Here is a 27,901-nt window from a genome sequence, read left to right as displayed (position 1 = left end):
GTAGGTAAAGCTGTACGTTAAAGAAATTTGTGTGGGTGTCAGACCTTTTTATAACCTTAAATGTTCAAATGTTTTTAAAAATTTTAAAAGACGTGAATTTGCTTATTTTATTACAATAGATTGATCAAATATAAAGATTTTTATCCAAAATTCTCACTGGACAACTGCTGTGTGGCAAAACCACCCCATTAGGCAGATTTTTGCTAATGTCACAGGCAGATTTGAGGATGTCTCTTGTTGTTTTTTTAGTTGACACGAGTCCCAAATAAACAATTCAGCTTTTATTCTATGACTAAAGCTTTTAAATATCATCAATATATCATTATTTAATATAATTATGCCTTAGGCTAAGCTTTTAGAAACTGACATGTGTACTCAGTGTTGGGAAGGTTACTTTTAAAATGTATTCCACTACAGATTACAGATTACATGCCCCAAAATGTATTTTGTAATGTATTCCGTTACGTTACTCAATGAGAGTAACGTATTCTGAATACTTTGGATTACTTAACATATTATCATGCTGTTTACAACTACGTGAATGTACTATTGCTGTGTGATTTATTACTATTACTGAAGGTCCGCGGCTCCGAACTGTAGTAAAGGACCTCTGACTAATACGGCGGGGTCCCTGTCGGCTCGTAGCCGAAAAATAGCTTTACTTTGTTGTCTGGGTCAACTCTGGTAGCGAGAGACAGAGAGAGGCGTTGAAAGACTGCTCCAACGGAACTTATTGTTTCGGAGGAAAACACGAACACAGCGTACAGTCGAGTCTTAATAGCTTATTTACAACTGGGCTCGTCAGGCACTCTTCTTGACTGCAGTGGTTATTATTATATTTACATGTTTCCAGCTCCCGTTTTTGCTCGATGACAGCTCGTACTTTCCCTTTTTCTCCCTCCTCGCGCTCACAGACACATAACGAGTATGGCAGTCCATTCTCCCTGCAGCACGGACTACACTGCCCATGAGGCTACATTCTGCATTCTGCCTATTAGCTTAGCACAACAACAACAACAACAACAACAACAAAAAGGTGCTCTCTCACCCAGGAAACACGCAGAGAGAGAGCGTCACCCTGTAACCATGGCAACCGCAACGCTGCCGCCTGGAACAACAGAACGTAGCTGTCAAACAAAACCAAACAGTCCTGACCCGCGACAAAATGAAACAGGGAAGTACCGCAGTGTAATCTATTTATTTCAACAAAGTAACTGTATTCTGAATACCACCTTTTTAAACGGTAACTGTAACGGAATACAGTTACTCATATTTTGTATTTTAAATACGTAATGGCGGTACATGTATTCCGTTACTCCCCAACACTGTGTGTACTATGGCTCTCATTGGGTACTAGACATCACTATTAATCCTTCAGAAATTATTCAGGACCACTAAAATTTAGCACTGAGATTAAAGGAGTTTCTTTGTAAAATAATTATCATTTGAGTAATATTATGTAAAAAGGTCTATATAAGGCCATTAATTACAACCTCCATTTACCCAAATGTGCATCCCTTCACATTTACTTAAAAGTATTTGAAGTACACATTTCGTTAAGTCCGCATTTTTCTCTTTGTATGTTTGCTCACTGTGCTCAAAGGAAGTTCACACTGAGCTGTAAATTCCACCCATCAATATCATGCATCGCACAGTGTTGTAAATCCTCAGTTCTTGTAATTGTGCAGAAAGTGTTTGCGGTAGATGTTTGACTCCCAGGTGCAAGACTAACACAGCCGTGTCATTTTAATTATTTCTTGATGTGGTTATGAAGTAACTCTGAGTCAGCGCCACTTTTTAATATTTGCTGTCGGAAGGCAGCGTGAGGGAGTGAACTGCGGAGGGTTGAATGTCAAAGAGCAATAAACAGGAAGCCGGCAGTATGGGAAATGACAAAGGAGGAGGAAAAAAAACATACATACATAAAACTGAGGATAGCCTAAAAAGGAAAACACTTGAGAATGATCCTTATGATCTTTATAACTGAGCCAACTACAAGCACTCACGACGGCGGATTAAAATATCTGAAAAAAAGCAAGTTCTGGACTTCATGCATATTTTGTTTTTGTCATTCTACTTTTATTAGAAGATATATGAATTCCATCTGACCATGACTTTTAAAAATGTCAGCCTAATGAGTCTATTTGATGAGTAATGTGTGACAACTGAATGTAGTGCTGTTGAGGTTAAGTGGCAGATCAAACCCAGACTGTGCTTCTGATAAAATTCTGATTAAACTGAGTTTAAAGTTTGTAGAATTTGCATTTATTAAAAAAACAAAGTGTCTTACTTTTTATTGTGTTTACACCATAAAACCAGTTCAATTAAGGGAGGGCTGGGGGGAGGGGGTGTATTTATCCTACTTTTTGTCATCTTATGACTTTTGTGTTGTTCAGGTTTAAATTTAAAAAAAGGGGGTGGATGGAAGGGCAAAAATCCTGGAAGTTTACCTAGCAAGTAAACATCTCGTGAAATCTTTCCCCCAAAATTCAAACCTCGAAGTCTAACATTGGGTTCCAGTTTTGCTGTCTGTCCCATTATGACAAGACATTTCTGTCCAAGTTTGGAAAAAAGTGTTTCTCCAAGTTTCTCTAAGTTAACCAAGAATTATCAAAACCTCATGTTACATAAGGTAATTTGGAAATGGGCCTCTGGAAGTGATTTTACATTTGGACAAACAGCTAATAATTAGCTCTCTGATTGTGATCTTCAGATTCATTTGTTCTGACAGACTGGAATAAATGTGTTTAAATTGAAACCTAAAAAGCACAAAGCGACTCTATGAAGTATTTTATTAATTATTTGTATTTTGTCATCTTAAAAATAGAACAAATCACGGCCTCTGTCACTCCATGACCCCAGTCGAAGACTGAAGCCTGCAGCTCTGATTTCATTCATCATGTAAAGCAAACAAGAGCAATAAATATGGTACAAAAAATTTATTTAGTAACAGTTTTGTAAACATTTGAGGTAAATGAACATTTACATCATCTTGTTCTTACAAACAAATAATTCATACACAAGGCACTTCTCTTATTTAAGACAGCACTGAAAACAGGTTGCTGTTGTGAGCATTGTGAGATGGTTCCGACTCCCTGACGAGCCAGAGAAATCATGCTCTGCATGAAACATAAGAGGAGAGAGTTTGGAGGAGTCACAGGGATCACAGGCTTCGAACAAAACATCCTGTCAGGGCTTTGTATGCAGGGTTAGGGAAGGGCCAGCTACCCAGCTAACATTCTCTCAACATTGGAGCCATCTGATGTGACGTCTAACCAGAGTCCCGACAGTTCTGTGAGAACATACTGAGTAAACAAACAGAAAATTACCCCAGCTGTTATTCTCTCTCCCGCCACTGTATTGTTTTTTCTCATCATCATCTGAGCTTGAGATAAAATCTTTAATAATACATTTTCTGTGAAGAGTGACTGCGCTTTGGTTTAAGACATGTTTTTCCCTTTGAGGATCATAAAGATTGGCGTCTTGCTCTCTCCCTGTCACTCGACTGCTACCAACATGAGCCCTGCAGAAAAGTAGTTTTGTTTTCTAAATGTGCAAATCTTTACCAACTACCAAGTTGTAAATGCAGATATCAAAGAAGTCTTTGTCATTTGAATGGGAACCATGGATTTGGAAGGGCAGCTTTAATCTACGCATTTTATATATTCTCTTCTTCGAGTCTCTATTTGCGCTGAAAGAAGCTAAATAAGTAAGATACAGTATCACACATGATACTCCTGTGGGCGCTGAGAATCTCAAACCATACTGTGCCATCATTCTGTAACCCCACCACCACCACCACCCTGACAAATGGAAAGACAACATTTTTTGCACTGCTCCTACTCCAGTGTATTAACCAATACACAATAACTCATTGAAAAGTACTGTTCCTACAGACATATTAGTAATCAGCTATGATGTTATGCTCTACCAGTGCAATATCTCCAATGCAGATGGTTAACTTTTCACACAGTGCTGCTGTGTGAACTCTGCCCCGGTGTTGGACTCACAGGAAATACAGCAGATTATTGTTGATGTAAAGTTAAAAAAGCTTTTTGAAAGTGAGTGCCTGGGTTGTGGACAAAACCAAACAGCACAAAGACATAACAGGAACAGAGGACTGCGGCTAATGATGAGTTCAGTTTAAAAGTTTGGGTTTCTAAAGGTCTCTAAGAATCAAGATGAACACAACAAAATAGAAGCAGTCGAGGCTGACTGCACCCTGCGGCGTTCTGAGACGCCCAACGCCAGTCACCTTGTCTTTTTTTCTTTTTTCTTTTTTTTTTTAAGTCATAGCTGTTTCGCAATCACAAACTGACTACTACAAGTATGCAATTTATGAGTAAAATTCAATTCAGTGTAAAAGAAAATGACCAAAGTTGCTCTCAATCTTTAGGTGTGGGGGATTTCTGTTTTTTAAAAAGGTGGGAGTGGGTTTGAGGGCCGAAATGTTTGCCGACAATCTTACAAAAATGGTTACAAACGTAACTCTGGAGCTCTGGGAGGCTGAGCGTTTGAATTTACAAGGTAAATCTTAATAAAGTTTTTTTTGTACCACTTAGTGGCATGCATGCATTTTTTTATAGCCTTTGAAGGCATTATCTTATATTTGTGCAGTTCGCTGAGAGCATTTTTCTTTTCAGATATGTTGACTAAAGGTAACACTGACAGAGGGAGGCGTAAGGGACTCCTACTTTCCTTGTTTTTGTGCCCGGTTTACTGGCAATGCGGTGTTCAGAGAGACCCAGATGTACTCTGGACATAGCAAGAAAGACTTACCAGCATTTTTAACCCATATCCTGTCCACGCTTCACTTATTTTTCTTTAATCCCAGGACCCTTTGAAAGTTTCCAAAGTAACGTCCTATCTGTTCCATGTCATTATAACTTTTGTTTTTCTTTTTTAATAGGATCATGGGTAGAACCTAGCTAGCCTACTTTGCCACGCAAATATGTCAGTGAATCGGTGAGTTGTAGGGCTACACATGCTGGCATGCACAACTACACAGAACACAATACATGTAACGTCATGTACAAATGCATTGAGGATGAATTACTCTCAACACGACAAATAAGTCAAGTCAGTAAAATTCAGGAAGCGCAGAATGGCTTCCGGGTCTCCCGACATGCCGTGCAGCACACCGTGCACGTTTGTGCTGCAAGTTTGACAATGAAAACAGATAAAAATGTGGACTGAGATTTATGATCAAGTTGCCCACATCCGGTGCCCTGTGCATTAACATCAGCTATCTCTGTTTCCTCCAGATAAAAATATTCAAAATTTCCAGTCACCGGTCTTCAATGACCATTTCCATTTGGAATAATTAGTCCTCGCGGCTCAACAAAAAGGAAAAAAATAGAGAAACACCAGAAGATCCCCTTTCCCCAAATCAAACATGTTGGTGAGATGTGTCCATTTTCATGTAAAATTAATAGATCACAATGTCTTTCACTCCATCCATTGCTGTTACCGGAGGCTCCTGACTTTGTAGAAGTGCATGGTCACATATTGTGTGCATAAATATAGACTATTAATCAAGAAAAACCAAACCTTGCCTCAACTACTCTGCAACTCACCGATTGCACTAAATCAACGACAGCTAGTGGTTCAGTCATTTCACATTTGCCCTAAACATTCTCTTGACTTTCTTGCTTTCCTGTCTCATGGTTTGTTTTGTTTGTTTGTTTGTTTTGTTGCTTATTATATGTTCATGATTGTGTCTGGGTTTGGGGTGAGGATAGTGGCATGTTATTCAAGAGGGCTTTAAGGGACATGAAAGGGCTGAATGCATTTAGACAGCCAGATCACTCGGCCTGGCCCTGATGCTGCTGCTCTTGCTGGCCCGACTGAGCCGCCGAGGGTCTGTGCTGACCATTACCGGAGGCTCGTGCATCTCCACTGTGGTGGTGACGTGGCCTTCGTCGTGCTCACTCTTTCCTCCATCCCAGCTGCCTGCGTTGGAGGCGTCGCCAGGGCTGCTGCCGCTGGAGGCAGCGTTGGCAGTCGCGTTGGTGATGTTGGTGTTACTGGTGGTGTTGCTGGTGGGTAGGAGCAGAGCACCATTGACGCTTTGGTGCTGCTCATTGTCGCTGCTGGTGGCAGAACAAGAAGAGGAAGGTGGAGGGGAGGTGGCCTTCATCTCCCGAGTCTGCTGCTCGGTTGCCAGGTTGGCCCAGTTCTGCTGTGTGGCCAGCCTGTGGTTGTTGTTGTTGCTGATATAGTAGTGGGAAGAGGGGGAGGATTGGAGGGACTCCTCCTGCTGAAGGTCGTCCATCTTGAACTCTGCGGCCGAGGGCACGGCGGCTGGACCCATGGGCGGCAGGAACGCCCCGCTGCCCGCCGTCACATCTGTGTAGTTGGGAGGGTAGCTGGGGCTGGATGGGGCAGTTCTGGAGGCCGAGGCCAAACACTCAGGCTCTGCAATGTCGACGCGGCGCAGCGACTCACGTTCGGGGGCATACTCATTGGTCATGCCCTGTTTAACTTTCTTCCATCCAAGGTGATAGATCTCTAACAAATTCAGCAAAAGAGACACGCAAGCCACCACAAGCATAAATATAATAAAAATAGTCTTTTCAGTGGGCCTCGATATGAAGCAGTCAACGGTGTTGGGGCAGGGCCAACGTGCACACTTGTACAGGGGCCTCAGCTGGAAGCCATAGAGAAAATACTGGCCCAAAATGAATCCCACTTCAAACAGGGTCTTGAAAATAATGTTGAACACATAGGTACGCAGCAACGCGCCTCTGATACGGATTTTGCCATGTTCGTCCCTGATTGGCGGCTTCTCCTTTTTGCCGCCTCCTCCTCCTCCAACATCGCCACCATTTCTATACAGGAGTTCTTTCTCCTCTTGGAGCCTGTTTGCCTTGCGCATCTCCTCCTCCTTTTCTTTCCGCTTTTCCTCCATGCGGACGATGTGCAGCACGTGGCCCAGGTATATGAGGGTTGGCGTGGACACGAAGATGATCTGCAGCACCCAGAAGCGGATGTGCGAGATGGGGAAGGCCTCGTCATAGCAGACGTTCTCACATCCGGGCTGCTGGGTGTTACACGTGAAGTCGGACTGCTCGTCACCCCAGACCTCTTCGGCCGCAGCCCCCAGCACCAGGATCCTGAAGATGAAGAGGACAGTCAGCCAGACTTTGCCGATGACCGTTGAGTGCTCCTGAGCATTCTCCAACAGCCGCCCCAGAAAGCTCCAGTCGCCCATGCTTCAAGAATTAGCCTATGGAGAAAGTACAGGCTGGAGTGGGGAAAAGGAAAGGGGCGCCAAATAGCAAAAAGAGGAGAAATAAGCAGAGAGAGTGGAAGTTAAAGAGGTGCTTAGGATTTTTAGAACAGCTTAACATTTGTCAGTGCAACAGGTGTCAAGGGCTTACCCTCACATTTAAAACACTGCACATGCAATCAGAGAAGAGGATGCAAGGACGTGGAGCAAAGCTTGACATTTTGTTTTGTAAGCACTTAGCAGAAAGTGGTCCTTAAAGAAATCTGCCAGTTCAGACATCACAAATAGATAACAGATCAATAGCAGCTGCTTCTTAGCAGCTCATATACCATATAGGCCACCTCTGTCACTGAACCCTGGTTCACTCCCTTTCTCTCTCTCTTTCTCTCTCACCTGCTCGCTCCACTGCACAGCAGGCATGTGCTGAGATCAACATTATGAGGTTCGAAAACAGAGATGGGGTCTAGTAGGGTGCGCACACACACACACTCAAAAACTGACATCGTCTACACACATCCTACACACCATCGTCCCTCACTCTCTCTAATGCAACTGTAATAATAAAACCACCAGAATGAAAAGAGATTAAAAAAAATAAAATTATTAAGTCTAGTATAATATCTGTGTGATATATTATGGTAAATTACAGATTATTTTTAACTCAAAAACTTTAAAAAGGGAAGAAAGCAGTGATTTATATTATTTATTCTCTGGTTAATCACAATTATTTGCTTATGTATTAGAAAATAGCTGGTATATTTCCCCAGTCCTAACCCGACACCTTTACCAAGCAGCACCACATCCTCACATCGTTAAAGCTTTTGGGTTTGGCTCTTTTGCTTGATAAAGAGTTAAGCTGCTTAAGTTTCAAACTACATTTTAATATTGAAGTATAGCGAATTCAGATGCAGAGACTAGCTTATTAAAGACAAACACGTGGCCTTTTAGACAGTGTTGTGTACACTGAACCCTAATCATGCAACATATTCAGCGTAAACGCGCACACACACACACACACACACACACACACACACACACACACACACACACACACACACACACACACACACACACACACACACACACACACTCATTTGAGGGCAAACTTACTAAAATATTCTTGTATTAAAAGGTAATAAATCCATCGACTAGGGTTCACAATATGTATGACACCTAGAAGAGAGGAAAAAACAACATGTTAACTTTCACAAGACTTTGTAAGAAATACATTAAAATAAATCTTCTGGTGGAAAATTAAAACACTGCTGGCTGTTTCAGAAAACGGTCAGGCTCTTTAAACACTGTTTCCATTTATCTGACATCAATATAAACTTATTGGGGGAAACTGCAGCAGTTACACCCAGAGAATCAGAAAGTCGTGCTTTCCATTTGTGACCTTGTGATGACTTATTAGTGACCAACCCACAAAAACTTAAAAGAATAATAAAACCTCACTCCCCTCAGCTCCACAGCTACTTGTGGCATTTGTGTCAGATGGTGAAGAATGTAACAGACGGGTTCAAATACAAAGCCCTACCTGCCAGAGTGACAATGCAGAGTGTGCCAGAGTCCCCAGACTCCTTTTAAGCTTTGACAGCCTTTTTGTTCCCCCCTTGTTCGGTAAAACTGAAGCAACTCTTAATTACCTGATAACATGCCGTTCTTCATTTACTGTACTCCCTTTTTTGTGCAAGAAAATAGCCACGGTGGTGTTTATCCGTCATACCTTTAAAGCGGAGATGTCATACTTAAACACGAAACGCAAATCCATCTGCCATCATCGGTGCCATCACTGGAGTGCGTTGAAAAGCGGTGTGGACCTCCCGCGGCTGAAGCGACCCTCCCTCTGTGTCCCTGATCCACCCCCCACCCACACTCAACTTGTCACTTCTCTGACAGCTCGACAAACTATTTTTTTCCTCACGTTTTTTTTAATGCGGGCCTCGCAACCTCGTTCATGCACAAACTTCTCTCCGTGCCTGTTACTTTGCGCAAGGGAAACTTTTTTCTTTCTTGTTGTTAGTTTCTGGAGGAGGCTCGGAGTCGGAGAGATGAGGCTCGGTTAAACGGAGCTACCGCTCATTTCCAGCCATGACTGGGCTGTCACATTGCGTGACCATCCATGAGTGAATCCACAGAGTCATCAGCCTCTCCGGCCACACCACGCCCCTGCCAACCTCCCCAAAACCGTGCGCAAAAAGTTGCCAAAAGTTTAGAAACATTCCCAAATTATGACCCCCGGGTGCTAAAAATAGTAATAGTTACTCATTTTAGGAGGCAGGCAACATTAAATAGCCGCGAGGTCTTTAAAAGGCCGATCCTGTGGACACACTACAATCTGTCCAAGTCAAACGTTACTTAATAAAAACCTGATATGTGGTTATAAAGAGCAAAATGTGGAGGAGAAGACAGAGAGTGTAAGGCAAGACGATTCTCTCCCAGTGTGGGAAAAAAATTCCCCACTTATCCCATATTTCAGTAAAGTAAATAAAACTGCACATAAATGATAATGCACACAGGTCTGTTTTTACCGATTTATTTAAAAATTAAAAAAAAAAAGTCTCATAGAGCAAAACAAGTTGAAGGATCAAAGTGCAAGTGAAATAATAATAATAAAAAAATGTCAGATTTAATCATTTCTTCTTAGAAAGCTGTTTGCTCATTAGTGTGCAGTTTGCTTTTAAAGGCAGACTAATAGAAACTGTATTATTAATAATAATAATAATAATAATAATAACAATAACAACATGTTGAAATAGGAATAATCAGGATTATCCCATAAAAACAAGAGGAAGTACATTGCTGTTAAAAAAAAAAAAAAATGTAGCATCAGAAAATGTCATTAGGCTTGTTACAGAAAGCTAGAAGTCAAAGGTCAGTGCAGAGCAGGCACACAGACTAGTTTTGGTCCCAGCTGCATCACTTATGTAACATCAGTATACAGCTCACTGTGGTTTCTTTTTAATTATGGTGGAATCGACACGTCTAACCAACACTTTGGAACAGTCTGACTGATCCCGCTTGGCTATTCCTGGATGGAAGAAGGACAAAGACATTTTCACGGCCACGGTGCCTAGCAGTGATTAGTCTGGTGGCTAAAATAAGGCACATGCTGAAAGCTGATACAGCCAGCTGGGGTCAGTACACACTGCAAGAAAAACAATGCAAGTTCAAATAACACAGGAGCAGATCTGGGGCTGAGCGACTTCTGGTGTTTCCAAAAAAGCAGGATTGGAAGTCACAAGGTGAATGAGGAGGAACCCTATCTGAATGTGAAATGGTCAAAGTAAATTAAACCTACACCCTATAAACTTGAAAAACATGAAATCCTAACACCTAAAAGAGTACACAGTATCATGACTCCTGTGTCACGTCACTGGTTTCAGCCTTCTTTTACATTAGATCCAGTCTGGAATTCAGTTTCACAGAAAATAATTCACATGTGTGCAGCATGATCTGTTCAGGGGGATTCTTGAACTTGCTGGCAGTAGATGAAAAACCATCTGATACAGTACAAACATATACGTTCTTCATATTTTTGAATGAAATGGTATGCACGTGTGAAATTTTTTGTCATCTAACACATGTAAAGAAACATTTACAACCCCCCCCCCCAAAAAAGAACCTATGAAGTTGATCAAACAGCGAAGATCAGTGATTTCATTCTAAAACAGAAAAATCAGACTTGTTCATTAAGCGTAATCACATCAGGTACTGTGAACTTAAAATCAATCTCATCAGCTAAAAGCTAAACATACTCTGCTTCTCTTCTCAAAACTTCATTTGTTCTCCTCGGATAAATCGATCACTCAGGCTGTTGTGAAGGCGTTTGTGCTCGTTAAGGGTCCACTGTCACCACTAGATGTCAGTGTAGGCTCATTTTTCAGGCAGATTTCGCCACGTTCAAGCAAATTTCAACTGTGGACAGTAAAATGGTTGCAACCACTCAGTGTTTGACACTTGTTTTACTCTTTACGTTACTATCTGGCAATGTGTTTGTTCGGAGAACTCAGTCAGGTCTTTACAGTCAACCCCAACTATACAGATCCAAAGCTGTTTCACTATCTCGTGAGACAAATCCCAGTAACCAAGACGTAGACACAACTCGTGAGGTTGGATTTACAGTATACACCTTTCTCTTGTCTCTAACACATGGTCTTGTTGCTGGATGAATCTGTGGAAGAAGACAGCAGCATTTCATTCTTCTTGTTATCCCGTGTCACGCTGTCTGGGTAAGTGTGTTTCCTCCTGCTGGACCTTGTCATGCATCTCATGACCGCCTTTACAATGAGGTAGAAGAGCTCGGCCACATTCAGCACCATGCAGATGGCAGATGAAGCCACCATGAAGATGGTGAAGACGGTCTTTTCAGTTGGCCTGGAGATGAAACAGTCCACCTTGTTGGGGCAAGGCCACTGCTCGCACTTCACCAGCCGGGGCATCTGGAAGCCGTCGTAGACAAAGTAGAGCGCATACATAAACCCCCCCTCAAAGATGAGCCGGAAAAACAAGCTGCAGGTGTAGGTCCACCACAGAGTGCCTGTAATGGGCAGACGCCTCCTCTTTAGCGTCTGCAGCTCAGTATCTGTCATCTTTTCAGTGCCATTGGAGGCCAGCATGTTCCTCTTATCACCCCGTTTTCTGTAGGCGACGTGCATGGCCACCAGCAGGGCCGGCGTGGATACAAAGATCAGCTGCAGGCACCACAGGCGGATGTGCGACACGGGGAAGAAGTGGTCGTAGCAGACGTTTTTGCAGCCGGGCTGCTGCGTGTTGCACGTAAAGTCTGACTGCTCGTCCCCCCAGACGCTCTCCGCAGCCAGGACCAGAATCGTGATGCGGAAGATGAAAAGGACAGAAAGCCAGATCTTCCCCAGGCTGGTGGAGTGCTTGTTGACGCCACCTAGCTGGGCGTAGAGAGCCCCCCAACTCATTGCGGCCAAAAGGAGTCCGGAAGCTGAGACAACCTGTGGAATTCAGCAGAAAGTTAAAAGGCTAGAAAAGTGCTGGAGAAATACACCTGCTGGAGGCCTTGTTTTATGGCATATTTATGTTGTTAAAAAGGTGCGAGTGTGTGTGTAATTAGAAAACTATCATTATTTTTCAGATGCATATATTGTGGATGACTTGTGGGATTTAAAATAATTTTTAAAGGGCTGAAAGGTTACATTTCTGGCTACACATGACAAGGTGTATAACAGAGTTGGCATTACAGAGTCAAAAAGCGGACGGGAAAGCAAACTGTATGGATCTATGGTTTTAATGCAATTAAAGGGCATTTTAGCAGCCAAATAATGTTGCAAGCAAAATGAAAAAATATGTATTTGTAGTTTTAAAAAAATAATATTTTTTCCACAAAAATCTAAAAATACACAACCACTCGTTTCCCTGAAAATAAGAGCCTCAAACTCATTCTGACAGTATACAGAAAAGTATTGGGAAGACCAGCTTAAACCAACTGCACTCAGACTGAAGGGGCCCACAGGTTAAATAAGCAGCTGCATTCAAGGAGCTAACACTTTAAAATATCTAAATTCGACACATTATTTCTAAAATATATTTTCACTTTTTTGTGGTGGCATTAGCAGATCGAATTGAAATTAAACTCACCTGTTTTTGTGGAGTTTATCCTAAACAGATTTTTTTAAGCTTCCACCAAGCTGGGGAAACAATCAGTCCTGTTCTCTTCTGTGCGTCTCAGTAGAATCGGTTTGGGACAGACTCGACTTGTCTTGTCTATAAGTAGTGAGTGAGGCGCACACCGATTATCCATCATCCCTCCTGCAAACTGGGAGGGAGGGGCCAAGCTCGAGGTGGGGCCAACCAGCAGGGTTATTAGTCTCTAATTAAATTTTACGCAGGCATTTAATGTTAATGTGACTTCACCTAATAATAACAAAAGGGAGCCCTCCGCCGCCCACACACACATACATATAAAATATTTACAATATAAATACAATATTTCAGTTTATAGAGCCACAAACCTGCACTAGAACACCCTGAGTGTGATGTATGGTTGTCACTATTGGACCTATATCAGTGTGAAATTTAAATCTTTCACAGCCCTCCTGATGTGTTTCCTTATGATTTGGGAACTTACCCGTCACAATTATGCGAGCACATGGTGGCAGTCAGCAGAGAGCACTCAGCCCAGAAATATGTAGTGAAATGTCATTATTTAATTTCTCCTCATTATCAGGATCACAAAAACACTCATCTCTTTCTGTTGTGTGGCTATCAAAACAATTACATAAATGCGTTATTGTGTTCTTTTTTATTAATCAAAACACTGATTCACATTTTCAAGAAATTTGTTTACACAAGAGACCATTAATGTGGCTGAATGAGATCATTGTTTTTCACATTTTACCACAGTCGGTTTTGTAACCAAGATGTAGAGTAAAAGTTAAAACGTGCTGTAGATTTAGAAAAAACAAAAGACCGGTTAAAATTGTATTCATAAGGAGTAGCAATCCAGAGTTATGTTCTAATACTGCTAGTACTCATCATATAAGGAAGATTGATCATTACTCATTTTAAAAAAGTGCTGCTTTTCAGTCAAGGTATGCCTGTTTAAAGAAAAAAAGGTCTTCATTACATGTTGAACTCAACAATCACATTTCTACCTAATTAAGTTGTTTTTCTTGAGTTTGGACCCTGAGCTTATTAGTCCTTCTTCAGCTTGGCCAGACGCATGAGGAACTGGTCCCTCCTCTCCTGCCTGGCTGCCAGATGCTGCTGGTCACAGGGAATGAGCTCGTACATCTCCTGTGGACGGCACAGAAGGAAAAGCTAGGTGAGCAAAGTGGAATGGTTGCTATCTAGGACTTCGGACATGTCTAGTGGGGGAAATAACTATTTTCTCAGTTGCTGAATTTGTACGTTTGCTCACTGAGAAAAAATGAACAGTCTCTAATTTTTAACAGTAGGTTCATTTTAAAATAAAGCTTCTCAGCCGTAAAGCTAAACTAAATATCCTTTTGGGGCGATCGTGGCTCAATAGCTGGCAGTTCGTCTTGTAATCGGAAGGTTGCCGGTTCGAGCCCCGGCTCCGACAGTCTCAGTCGTTGTGTCCTTGGGCAAGACACTTCACCCGTTGCCCACTGGTGGTAGTCAGAGGGCCCGGTGGCGCTAGTGTCCGGCAGCCTCGCCTCTGTCAGTGCGCCCCGGGATGGCTGTGGCTACAATGTAGCTGCCATCACCAGTGTGTGAATGTGTGTGTGAACGGGTGGATGACTGAATGTGTAAAGTGCTTTGGGGTCCTTAGGGACTAGTAAAGCGCTATACAAATACGGGCCATTTATCATAATCTTTTAATAACGTCTTAGCTTTGAAACAGTGACATCCAGGGCCGACACTTGCACAGATCAATGTGCATGCAGTGCTGCCCTTGTTCTCGTGATCACAGAAGGCAAACGAGTCCACCTTAAACTATTTAATGCTCCAGCTCAGGGTGTCCTTACAAGATGACCTTCTGTGGCTAACATATTAACCGCCTGTGACAGCATGTGACCAATTAATTTCTACTTAGGAGAAAGCTTTATGGCTCAGAGGTGAGTAGAAACTGCTGAATTTCAGTCATCCAGAACTAAACACACAATAAATAATGAAGAAAATAATAAATTAAGATATGTATATTAATATAGACATTCCGTGTCTTTGATCTGAATTAACACACATTTTTTTATTTATTTAAAAAAATCTTGGGAGCCTATTGAATACTGAATTGCTCTTTGGGGGCTCAGGTGGCACTTTATTAAAACACTGCAAGGTCTCAAGAACACCCCTGAAAAACAAGGACCCTCTTTTTCACTGTATCGAAACACTAACCAGATATTATGGTCCATACTGACATGACAGCATCACACAATTACTGCAGATTGTCAGCAGCACATCTATCTATGTCCCCTTTTACCACATCCCACAGGTCTTCTCTTGGATTGAGATCTGGTGACTGTGGAGGTCATTTAAGCACAGTGAACTCAATGTCATGTTCAAGAAACCAGCTTGAGATGATCTGAGCTTTGTGATATGCTGGAAAACCAAATTCTGATGCTGCAGCACGCAAAATCCAGAAATTTAGACAGCTTCTCTGGTCCAAGGTGGAAAAGTGCTCCTTGAACCAAAAACTGAAATACTTTTTGGAAATCACAGACACTAAATTCTGTGTAGCTAAAGAGAAAAATAACAATTTAAGAACACACACATAATCAAAACCTGTTGGTGTGCATAACATCTGTGAAGGCACCATTAATGCTTAATGATACATACAGATAATGGAGAAACATTTCCTGCCATTCACATGTCGTTTGCATCAAATGTCTTGCTTTGCGTATTTATCATATATATATATATATATATATATGTACACTACATCATAAGTGAGTGTATTTATTGAGAGAAAGTTTCACTGTAAACACAACTCTGTAACCATCACACTTACATTAATGACGCTCTTGGCTGCTTCACCACAGAAGTCCGGCACAGGCCCAAAGAAAGACAGAATCCTTGTTATATTTTCACTATATCGGCTCATGTAGTCTTCCAAACCTGTGGGGAGGACACAGCTGTTCAGTGATGGGGAAGTCCATGTCGATCATCATTCCAAACAATGAATGTAGATCATCTTTATTTAAAATACCACAAAGATTCAAAGACAGTAATGTCACACAAAGTGAAAGTGATGTAATTGCAAACAGAAAAAGAAACATGTATTTCTAGATTGTGAGGGGATGGGCATAGGTGCGGCTGCGGTGCCAACTGGCAATTTGTTTTTGTCTAAATGCTTTCCTTCTGCTGGTTTGAACGTTTGACACATGCTTGATATTTTGAGAAATGGCACATGCTAGCTCCTCTATATTTCTGTGTTCATTTGCAGGGCTGCTATCTCAGTGCTTCAGAACCAGTAATATTAAGTAATGAGTTTCCTCTTTCTCAATGTTAACTATCTCATAAATAACAGTTAGATCCTGCTTTGACACTTTCTGTGTTAATTTAACTTTTAGCGCTGTTCATTGAAGCTGTTCTCTCATTTATTAACCTATAGTGACTCATTTGTGATGTAGGCAGACTGCATTTTGGCTAATCACTGACTGACTTGTCGTGAAAGTTTAAAATAAATGGGTTTGTGAAGCCTGCTACTACAAGCTTCAGTTTAATAGTGTATTTATAAGGACTGGGTAGTATCCAGTATGCTACATGTATGTATATGCCAGTGGAAATGTCTAACACCAGCCCCTTGTTTAGCGTTATTACACGTTGTTGTTTAAAGTGGATTGCTATGCTCATTTGCAGCTCCACAATCTTATTCTTGGACTCTATTAGAACAGCTTTGCATGATTCACAGTTCTAAATAATGCTATTTTACTAGGCCTTGGTGCACTTGAGGTTCAGCCAATGTGAGAAATAATCTATTTAACCTCATTTCCACCTCCCTTTAAGCTTTCTTCTGATTGAAGATCAGAAGATTTACTGAGTGAGGTTTCTGTGCTTAAAGCCTGTAAAAATCTACGAAACAAAGCACTCAGGGCAATAGCGAACGTTTAGTAGCTACTAAGTGTGATGATGAAAGTTCTGGACAGAGAAACAGAAAAGTTTGCAGGTTTTGTAAGGGACGTTTCGTACTTCAACTATACATTACTACTCACAGAAGTAATAAAATGGGGGAGCTATATAATTAAGATCCCTATATCTAACTAGGGTTAGAATAATTAATAAAATATTGTCATTACAATAAAAAAAAAGTGGGATGTGACTAATGCCTGAGACCAAGAGGTTATGCAGTATGAAAATCATACCATGTATATGAAATGGGAAGCAGTATTCACTGCCCTCTAAATAACATGTCATTAATGTATATAATGCTACTACCTATAATAGTTTAAAGAGATCTTGGATTTATTTTTCTATAAACTGACAGTTTGTACAATTTCACTGCTACTCTCTCCTAAAATACCAGCAGGCATTATTTCTAATAAGAGTTCATGTCATTAGCTTGCTGGGTTATCTAGCTTGCAACCAAATGTTTGTGGATAAAATATATAGTAGTGTGTCCTAGATTGGACGCAGAAAAAGGAGCACCTCTCACAGCTAATGATCAATCAAAGAGGAAACACAGGTCCCATAACAATGACAACAACCGGGCTTAACATATCATAAAGAGGGCCAGCAGTATGGTTTGTTGACATTCCTGTGATAAGCGTAGTAGGTGAATAGGTGAAGACTAGAGTTTTAAAACCTTATTTGAGCAGAGAGATGCAAGTGTGGTGCAAGGTGGGGGGGGGGGGGGGGGGGGGGGGGGGGGGGAGAAGAGATGTCCCTACATTACTTCACATGAGGTTGTTATTAAGGTGGATCAGGGGGCTCAGTTTTAAATAGTTCTTTCAACACATTTTCAAAGAGTGGAGCCTTATTCAACGACCAGAAAACATATGGTGAATGTTTATATTTGCAATACTTCTTTGGGAAATAAGGTTTATATCCAACATGTGACAACGGGGTAGCTAGAAAACGCTTACTGTCTACATAAAGCCTAGTGGGACACGTTAATGTGGCACGACAGTGTGATAACTATCATCTACCTTCAACCAAACACCCTCTGTGGGAGGAAAATCTTAGTGTTATTTCAGTCCCTTTGCTTTATTTCTTTTCCCAAATAAGCTTTAGCTGTTATTGTTGAATTTTTTCTTATATATCTTTTTATGTAAAGCCTCACTAAACAGGGAGCCCTATTCCCTGTGCCCCTACACAACGGCTAATTGTACAGTAGAAGAAAAGACGGGACACTAATGTTACCACTGTAACTCCAATCAGATAACAGCAGCAGTCCTTGAAAATGAAGCAAACTACCCCATATGGAAAAGATATATATATAAATCTTATAAAGTTTGTATCTGTCTTGTATGAAACTTGTATGAAAAGCATACAAGAGTGAAAACAGATATAAGATCCCTTGAAAAATTATATAATCAAACTTGTATGTTTTGGATACTTACTAAAAAAAATATATGAAAGTAATGAGAAAGTGGCCACTTTCATGAGTAAATCATATATGTTTTTACTATTCCTTTTCCATATGGGACATAACATCACCCAGTTTGCAACTTGTCTTCCACCCATTTGCGGTACCTACCACTGCTAGCTGTACTTTTACACTAATGAAACAATTTGTGCATGGTCAGCTGAATGTTGGACAAGCTGCCCTTACTAGATAGTGTTTTAAAAAGACATCATTCTAATGCTCTTTTCTGTGAAATTGCATTAATATTTGAATACATCATATGCATCGATGAGCCATTCTTCTGCAGGCAGTGGTTTTAGTTGTAGTGGATGATTCCTTCAAAGAACAACGGCATCTCCTGTGTGCACGCACACAGTTTACAAAAGCAAGGAAATTTAGGTAGCGCAGACAGAGACAGGGAGCCTGAGTGCTCCAGTATCTGATGGGACTGATCTAAAGACTTGAAGACACAACAGGGGTAGGTCTGAGCATTCTTTTGAGAATCTGATGCTTCCTGAACAGAAAAAAAAGTCAGTAAGAAGTTCAGTACTGTAACTACAGGTAGAGCTGGCACCTGGTCTGAAGGCTGCGAGGTGAGCTCTGTGAGTTTTGGATGACTGGTGTGAGGGAGCGCATTCATCGCTACCCATCAAAAGACTGCTTTGTTCAGCCAAAGTGCACACTGTGTGTGTGTGTGTGTGTGTGTGTGTGTGTGTGTGTACACAGTCAGGGTTACTCTCTGGGTTTCACACTCACCTCTGATATTCTCCATCTAGCTGAGGTTTCATTCTCTCTCTGACACACAAAGAGATGTCACTGTGTGGTACACTACATGTATTTTGTGCAGCGACACGTATGAAACGCTGTGCCACTTTGAAAATTTCATGTAAGCGGTGAATTACCTTCATTACTCTCAGTCAAAGGCATTCTGTGCTCATTTACTGCAGTCGCTGATGCTCAAAAGCCTGTGCTTTGGTTAGTTCCAGTAATTTTCCACAGCATACATGGCTTGTACATTCACTCTGATTGGCAGATTGGCTGACCTGACTGGCTACCTCCCTGGGCTTTTTTAGGGGGGAGGTAACAATGTTTAAAATAATAACAATAATAATATTTATATTTATAACAAGGTGCAATAATAATTAATGTGCAATAATAACAGTGTGCAATACACATACACTTATTCTTCTTTTTTATACTAAGTTAATATACTGTGTTGTGTTGTTTGTTGCGTTGTGATGTGTCATATCGTGTCGTGTTGTGTTATATGTAGTGCCGACGTAGGACAGTTTTCCAATTTCCTTGTACTACTGTACTATGTATGACTGTGCAATGACAATAAAGAGTTATCTTATCTTATCTTATCTTATCTTATCTTATCTTATCTTATCTTAATTGAAACTGGACACCGCACAGTTGAAACTGTGCTGGATAAATGATACTTTCCTCTTCATAAACAGACATTTTATGAACTCCTTTTCCCTTATGAAGAAAGGCTTTTTGGTAAAAATTAATGATTTTGCTGTGAGAATTGAACAGAACAAACACATCATCAACTCTTTGGTTCAACTATATAAAATTCATGCTCAAAGTATCTTAAACTCAGTTAAAAAATAACCAGAATTAGTGTTTTTATATGTGAGCAAAGAATACAAACCAGGAAATTTTACCTTTAGGTGCATTGAGGTGCATTGTTTCCATGGGACCTATGAAGGCGTAACGCATTCCTAGTCCCTCTGACATCACCAGGTCGATGTCCTTTACCGAGATAACACCATCCTAATGACGCAAGTTAGAAAAACAACAGTTACATTAATTTCACTGAATCGACTGATAATATTCATTCGTTTTGTACCCTTTGTTTTCTGGATATATTTGCTGATGAACTGATCCCAGAACAGCAGCTCTGGAGTCAAACTGTTTCTTTGTCTGTATCTGTTTATCTGTAATGAGAGTTCACACATCTAGCAGGTCAACTTTGAGCCACATGTTAAGTATTTTCTCTTACTGAGTTCATCATGGTCATGGTTACCTAACAGACTGCGGGACAGTTAAGTATATACGAAGGACACACACTTTTCCCTAGCAATTCAACAAAGTCATGACTTTTTAACTCCCTATTATTCTGGAAAACCCAAATTCCCTTTGATCCCATCAGGCCACTCCAGCTATATAAAGTTTCCTTATTCAGCCAATCCTGTGTCCTCAGGATTGTGCACAGAGGGGAAGCTGGCTGAGAATGGGTCAGGTAACTTTGGTTTACAGATACCTGTTGGCCAACCATGGAGGAAATCAAAGCCCAGATACAGAGACTATGGTGAGCAAGAGGAGAGGCGACAGGGTCGTCTTTGTTTGGGTCCTGCGTCCAACAACGAGCCTGTTATCTGAGCAAAGTGGGATGGTGGGTGGGGTCTTCTCTCCACTGTAATCACTGGGGGCTACGAGCTGCTTTCTCAGCCACTCTGCTTTCCAGCTCTGGCCTCGACTCAAGGACTTCTTTTCTTTTTCTCTCTCTCTCGTTGTGTGTGTGTTTGTGTGTGTGTTTGCAAAGGTTGAGGGCAGGTCCCTGTTATGTAAGAAAGATCACAAGACCACTGTCAGGCCAAAGGCTTTGATGCTTAATGCTGAACTTCTGTACAGCTTTGATTTATTGAGGAAGAATACAGTAAATAGATATTTTTTACACATTAAGTAGAACACCTGATGAAGTCCCTGCTTTGAAACATCAAACTGAGCTGTTTTGTGTGCGTGTGCATGTAACTTGGTAGAAACTGTGTTTATTTTAGTGAATGGTTATAAAAGAAAAACAGTACTATAAGTGGAGGAGATTAGTTGTGTTGCTGACATTTGTGGGAAAATATCCATTACATGCTCGAATTTTATTTTCAATAAACAGATGATGCTACAGGGCCATACAAATGTTAAATGATCATATATTGTTTCAAAGAACTACATCTGATCCTTAAATTAATGATAACTTATAAGGCGTACAACATATACAATTGGTCTCTAGCCACATACATTAAAATGCAATTAGGCGAAACGGTGACGTCCATCTCGGCCACATTATTCAAGACATTGGTGCACGAAACAGCTTCCCCAAACTGGCACCTGCTCCAATGTATTTTGTAATGAAATAAACTATTAGAATACATCAATTTGTTGTAAGTGATTACCTGCTCTGTCCTGCTATGTACATGTACGTGTACTGCAGGAACTTTGAGTAATTGTCTCATCAAATACCATTCATGTTTGGTGATTTGTATGTCACATCGTTTAGTTAAGTATAACAGTGCCTTAGGTGAGTGATAAACACTCCCAAACGACTGTAGACGTCACAACTCATTATTTTTGTCGAGCAGTATTGTGGATGGCGTGCCTCTGATGCATGGCGTAAAGGAACGTTTTGGTGCAGCCAGCAGCAATTACAGAGGTGGATTCACTATTTCAGGTAAGCAAAGGTTTCTCATGTAGTAATGACATTTTAAAGGCACTTAAATTGTATTAAAAGAATTATACGTTTTTGCAGTTGAGTTTCAGGCTGTTGAAAAATGTATGGTACCTATATAAAAATCCTAGGTGATGTCTTTCTCAAATTATCATGTTCACAAGATTTTCAGAAAACTTGACCTCTGACATCTAGGTCACTGATATTCAAACTACCTCGTTCAAGATCTTAACCTAGGTTGGACGAGATAGACCACGCCTACTAAAATAAGCTGGGTGTCCATGATGCTCACCCATCAGCAGGGTGAAGACAAAACCCTGAGCATTGACTGTGACTGCAAAATAAGCCCTCCATCACCGTGCTTGACAGCTGCTGTCAAGTAACCATCACAGTGGCAGATATCCAAGAAAGGGTCTCCAGTATGAAGAGTTGGACAGCACCAGGGCCCGACATGGTTCACGCCTACTGGCTGAAGAAGCTGACTGCACTCCACGAGCGTCTGGCAGCACAAATGAACCAGCTGCTAGTTAACGAGAGACACCCGGAATGGCTAACCGAAGGTCGGACGGTCCTGATCCCCAAGGACCCCAAGAAGGGACCGGCCCCCTCCAACTACCGACCAATAACCTGCCTCAGTACTACATGGAAGCTCCTGTCAGGCATCATATCGGCTAAGATGAACAGGCACATGGGTCAATACATGAGCGGGACACAGAAAGGAATTGGCAAGAATACCAGAGGCGCAAAACACCAGCTACTGGTAGACAGAACAGTCAGCCGAGACTGCAAGACCAGACTGACAAACCTGTGCACTGCCTGGATTGATTACAAGAAGGCCTATGACTCAATGCCCCACAGCTGGATACTGGAATGCCTAGAATTGTACAAGATCAATGGGACCCTAAGAGCCTTCATCAGGAACTCAATGGGGATGTGGCGTACAACACTAGAGGCCAACTCCAAGCCCATAGCACAAGTCACCATCAAGTGCGGGATCTACCAAGGAGATGCTCTGTCCCCACTGCTGTTCTGCATAGGCCTGAACCCCCTCAGTGAGATCATTAACAAGACTGGCTACGGATACCGACTACGGAACGGAGCAGTTGTCAGCCACCTCCTGTACATGGATGACATCAAGCTGTATGCCAAGAGTGAACGAGACATCGATTCACTGATCCACACTACCAGGCTATACAGCAATGACATTGGAATGTCGTTCAGACTGGAGAAGTGTAGTCGGATGGTATCAAAGAGAGGGAAGGTAGTCAGAACTGAGGGGATTGAACTACCAGAAGGCAACATTGCAGACATAGAGGACAGTTACAAGTACCTGGGGATCCCGCAGGCAAATGGGAACCATGAAGAGGCCGCTAGAAAGGCTGCAACCACCAAGTACCTGCAGAGGGTCAGGCAAGTCCTGAGGAGTCAGCTGAATGGTAAGAACAAGATCCGGGCCATCAACACCTACGCCCTGCCCGTGATCAGGTACCCTGCTGGGGTAATAGGCTGGCCAAAGGAGGAGATAGAAGCCACTGACATAAAGACAAGAAAGCTCCTTACCATGCATGGAGGGTTTCACCCCAAGTCCAGCACCCTGAGGCTGTACGCTAAGCGGAAGGAAGGGGGCCGGGGACTGGTGAGTGTCAGCACCACAGTCCAGGATGAGACAACGAACATCCAAGAATACATTGGGAAGATGGCCCCAACTGACCGAGTGCTCAGTGAATACCTCAGGCAGCAGAAACCCAAGAAAGAGGAGGGAGACGAGGAACCATCATGGAAGGACAGGCCCTGCACGGTATGTACCACCGGTGGCTGATATCCAGAAATCCTACCAGTGGCTGGACAAAGCTGGACTGAAAGACAGCACAGAGGCACTAATCATGGCAGCACAAGAACAAGCTCTGAGTACAAGATCCATAGAGGCTGGGGTCTATCACACCAGGCAAGACCCCAGGTGCAGGCTGTGTAAAGATGCCCCAGAGACAATCCAGCACATAACAGCAGGGTGCAAGATGCTAGCAGGCAAGGCATACATGGAACGCCATAACCAAGTGGCCGGCATAGTGTACAGGAACATCTGTGCCGAGTATAACCTGGAAGTCCCGAGGTCAAAATGGGAGATGCCCCCAAGGGTGGTGGAGAATGACCGAGCTAAGATCCTGTGGGACTTCCAGATACAGACGGACAAAATGGTGGTGGCTAACCAACCGGACATAGTGGTGGTAGACAAACAGAAGCAGACGGCCGTAGTGATCGATGTAGCGGTTCCCAATGACAGCAATATCAGGAAGAAGGAACACGAGAAGCTGGAGAAATACCAAGGGCTCAGAGAAGAGCTCGAGAGGATGTGGAGGGTGAAGGTAACGGTGGTCCCCGTGGTAATCGGAGCACTAGGTGCGGTGACTCCCAAGCTAGGCGAGTGGCTCCAGCAGATCCCGGGAATAACATCGGAGATCTCTGTCCAGAAGAGCGCAGTCCTGGGAACAGCTAAGATACTGCGCAGGACCCTCAAACTCCCAGGCCTCTGGTAGAGGACCCGAGCTTGAAGGATAAACCGCACGCAGGGGCGTGCTGGGTGTTTTTTATATATATATATTAGGGGTGCAACGATACTCGTATCAATATTGAACCGTTCGATACAGTGCTTTCGGTTCGGTACGCATATGTATCGAACAATACAAAATTTTAAATTTATTTCATCAACTTTTCTTCTGACGATGATGTCTGTGTTGAGAGCTCAGTGGATCTGCGTTCGACTACTCCGCCTAGGCTGCACTGTCTAGCGCAGATCCACTGAGTGCAGCGCAAGCTAGCAAGACAGAAGCTAAGCTCGTTAAAACATGGCAAATTGAACCTCCCCCACCCTCATTCATATCTGGCATTTGGAACTATTTTGGTCTTCAGCGAAATATGACCCTGAAGGTAAGCACGTCATGGACCAAAGTAAAACAGTATGTCGGATGTGCCACGCAATGCTCAATTACATGGGTGGGAACTACTGCGTTAGCGCAGTTAGCTCGTTAACGTGTTGACGCCGTCCAGCCCCACGCACAGGGCGATCCATGGTAGCTCGTTAACGGAGATTTGCCGTGTTGTGGCGTTAACGTCATTTCAGATTAACGCTGACAGCACTAGTGGGAACACAACGAATATGACTGCACATTTACTCCGACATCATCCTAGTGCAAAGACAAGTGGAAGCAGACAAAAACAACAAGCACGCATGCTACAAACTTTACCCGAGTCATTAGACAGCCGTTAGCACGTGATTCTCCTTATGGGAATATACTCCAGAAGAAGTGTATAGTATAGCTTTTATTTTGGAAAGAGCCATTCCTCTGTAATAAACTCTCTTTTCCAAAGATGAGTGATTTCTCGATCAGATAGATTTATTATTTTATCCCTTTGTTGTTTCAGCAACATTAAATTTAAAAACTGTACGTTTGAGTTAAAATATATATTTATAATTTTAATAAATGACAAATTAAAAAAGCATGAACATTTTTTGTATCGAAAAAATATCGAACCGTCACACCAAAGTATCGAACCGAACTGTGAATTTTGTGTATCGTTGCACCCCTAATATATATATGTATGTATGTATGTATGTGTGTGTGTGTAAACTGAAAATGTATGTAAGTCTGCTGTGAAAAAAATCAAAATAAATACAGCTAAAAATAGCATCTATCTTCTCTATTTTTTGCATTTCTGTAAATTAGTTAAGTCTAAAAGTAAAGCGACATGTGAACAGAAACGCTGGCTGTTGAGAGGCTCAGTTTCTAGACATTCAAAATTAATGGTCAGTGGTCAATGGTATGGTCAATGGTAACTTTATTGTCCCTGATGGGAAATTGATTCGCAGTATGTCAAACCAAACAACAAACATACAACCAACACATCACGTACACTCATTAAAAAAAAAAAAATATTCCTTTTCTATATATTTCAGTACATCGGACATTCCATTTTGCTTTATTTTTCATTTCTGTGACATAGGCTTTAGTTCCTCTGCGGCTCTGAATTGAATAAATAGAAGAGAATGGATGTTCTTTGTTGTTATTTAGATATTCAAGAATCATTTTGGATGTGTGAAAGCATCGTTTTTCATTACAATGTTACTGTGAACAGGCTGCTTTGCGATAAACTTTGGGCGCTCTTTCGAAAGCAAGAGCAACACCTTTTTTTTCCCTGCCTGTCCCGTTTGGTTCCTTTGCCATCAGAATTATTGTCTAAAGGCCAAGAAAGATGCCCAACAGATTTACTTTACCAAGTGGACCATCCCGGCCTTACCGTATCGGTCCATTTGATTGACCTTTGTTTTTATTGTTCATTTTATTTTATTTTCAGTTGTTACATACGGGACAGACATGACTGGGGGAAGGGAAAGGGAGAAAGAAAGAGAGGGAGGGAAGGAAAAACAGCCGGGATAAAAATCAACGGTGATAAAGGACACAAAACAAAAAAGAGGTGGGGGGACAAAAAATACATATATATATATATATATATATATATATATATATATATCAATCACCTGGATCACCTGTTGAGAGAGAAAAAAGAAAAGAAAAGAAGCAAGAAAGAGAGCAATATAATAAACAACATCATCGCGATAATCCATGTGTATATAACAGTAAATACTAAATATTGTATATTATTGTGCAGCATGTAAGATCGACAGCGCACAGTGTGCTTTGAGGTAGGAGCCAAAAAGGGTGTAGTTTGTGTCTGTGAGCACCCGTGTGTAAACCTGTGAGCATGAACGCGCTTGTATTCAAACAGTTCCTTCATGTAACGATCTGCTAGAGGGTGTGGGGAGCCACAGCCCCGTCCTCCAGGGCATGAAGCAGGTATGGAGGAGATCCAGGCTCCAGACATCCAGAAACCCTCAGAGTGCAAGAGTCCAAGGAAAACCAACAGAGGGGCAACCATGCCACTCTCCCGGAAAGAGCTGAGGAGAGCCCCAAATGAGGGGTCACCCAGCAGCCGCGGAGCAGAAGCCAGAGGGGGTTGCAGTAACGTGCCCGTGAGCTCCGCCGGCATCCAGCTGTGCCAGAGTGACCGAGCCCCAGGCCCAGAGGCCGAGGGCACCCCACCCCCCGAAGGGGCCCGACCGACCCACAGGTGCCAGGTCCTGACAAGCAGCCACCGGGAGTGTCCCGGTGCATACCTGAGCGCGCAGCCCTGGACACCAAGAACCAAAAATGCACCAATGTCTGAGGGCGTCAGGGGGAGTGGTGGGGGGAGATAGGCCTCCATAGAGCAACACCTTTAACAGCAGTGTGGCATTTTTGTCAGCTAAGGTCTAAGGGTGCCCTTGGGGTGGGGAGGTGGGGAATTCGCCTCTCACACGGTGGTGATGTGCACACAATAAAGAATATCATTTAGGTACAAGTCTGAGCTGCCACAGTTCTGTGTAAAATTATGAACTTCACATGCTTCGTTACAGATGTTGCAATACAGCTGGCACAGAGGCACAAGAGTGGCTTCTGCTGCATTTCGTGGAAGTATGACTTGGAGGTTTTAATTCTGAGAATACGTTATTCTCAGCAGGGAGTGTCACGGTCTTGGGCTTAAAAATGACTGAACAATCAAGGGTTTTTACCTGCCTGCAGGCCCTCTTGGATCATTGCTGAACCAAAAAGCTACCGTCAAAGCAAGAAAAACAATCCAAACACTTAAGAGCTTCTCAAAGTCTAAAGCTGTGACAAACAACGAGCTCTGTTGTGAGGCAAATCATGAAGCCTGCTTCTCTTCCTGATATGTAAAACCTCAAAAATGACAAATAAACATAGTAATGGCACCGAAATTGAAGAAAGCAGTTACAGCTTTTCAAAACCACACAAGGCTAGCCACCATGATTGAAGCATTGGGGGGGCTGTGAGTACTCAGACTGTTCCTATGGAGGCAATATGTGAAAGGTCTTGGAGAAGCTCACGGCTCTTCAACGGGAAATTGATACACCTCCGGACCAGTAATGGACATTAAGACCTGCTCCCCCCCTCTCAGCGGTGCCAGCTGGACGATGTTGACAAGAACAACAAAAAATTCTACCCTGACTCTCTCGCCCAGATTCCTCAAGGCCATCTGCGTAGGCTGTGGACTGTTTATATTTGCTTAATTGGGCAAAACGACACTTTCTGAAGGCTGAACACAGGACACACATCCTCACACGCATGCACACATGTACACTGACACAGATACACACTCACACCCCCTCCAT

General features: G+C 42.3%; 3 protein-coding genes across 6 annotated transcripts in view; all 3 read right to left on the bottom strand.

Moving 5' to 3' along the window:
* Positions 1–2,932: 2,932 nt before the first annotated feature.
* On the bottom strand, positions 2,933–9,082 carry gja3 (gap junction protein, alpha 3). Of its 3 annotated transcripts, none has more exons than XM_026144613.1 (3): positions 8,878–9,082; positions 8,342–8,404; positions 2,933–7,246 (listed from the first exon to the last, which is right to left on the bottom strand). In XM_026144613.1, the coding sequence occupies exon 3, from the start codon at positions 7,211–7,213 to the stop codon at positions 5,792–5,794; it is 1,422 nt and encodes a 473-aa protein (XP_026000398.1). In that variant the 5' UTR covers positions 7,214–7,246; positions 8,342–8,404; positions 8,878–9,082; the 3' UTR covers positions 2,933–5,791. The 3 variants fall into 3 exon arrangements, with proteins under 3 accessions (XP_026000398.1, XP_026000397.1, XP_026000399.1); XM_026144612.1 differs by having other exon boundaries at positions 8,958–9,082; XM_026144614.1 differs by lacking the exon at positions 8,878–9,082 and adding an exon at positions 8,769–8,856.
* A 672-nt stretch (positions 9,083–9,754) lies between these two features.
* Positions 9,755–13,408, bottom strand: gjb8 (gap junction protein beta 8). The gene is made up of 2 exons (XM_026144639.1): positions 12,842–13,408; positions 9,755–12,198 (listed from the first exon to the last, which is right to left on the bottom strand). Exon 2 carries the CDS (start codon positions 12,163–12,165, stop codon positions 11,377–11,379), a length of 789 nt encoding a protein of 262 aa, XP_026000424.1. The 5' UTR covers positions 12,166–12,198; positions 12,842–13,408; the 3' UTR covers positions 9,755–11,376.
* Positions 13,409–13,486: 78 nt separating this feature from the next.
* Positions 13,487–27,901, bottom strand: part of cryl1 (crystallin, lambda 1) — a 29,249-nt gene continuing 14,834 nt past the window's right edge. For both annotated transcript variants that reach the window (XM_026144637.1, XM_026144636.1), the window contains exons 7-9: positions 19,901–20,009; positions 15,675–15,781; positions 13,487–13,999 (exon numbers count right to left, since the gene is read on the bottom strand). In XM_026144637.1, coding sequence (XP_026000422.1) covers positions 13,898–13,999; positions 15,675–15,781; positions 19,901–20,009 — 318 coding nt within the window. In that variant the 3' untranslated portion in view covers positions 13,487–13,897. The remainder of the gene's footprint in view (positions 14,000–15,674; positions 15,782–19,900; positions 20,010–27,901) is intronic.

The sequence above is a fragment of the Astatotilapia calliptera genome, chromosome 16, assembly GCF_900246225.1.
Source record: "Astatotilapia calliptera chromosome 16, fAstCal1.2, whole genome shotgun sequence".
Lineage (NCBI taxonomy): Eukaryota > Metazoa > Chordata > Actinopteri > Cichliformes > Cichlidae > Astatotilapia > Astatotilapia calliptera.
Note: the sequence above shows the minus strand (reverse complement) of the source record. Positions and strands in the feature narration are given on the sequence as shown.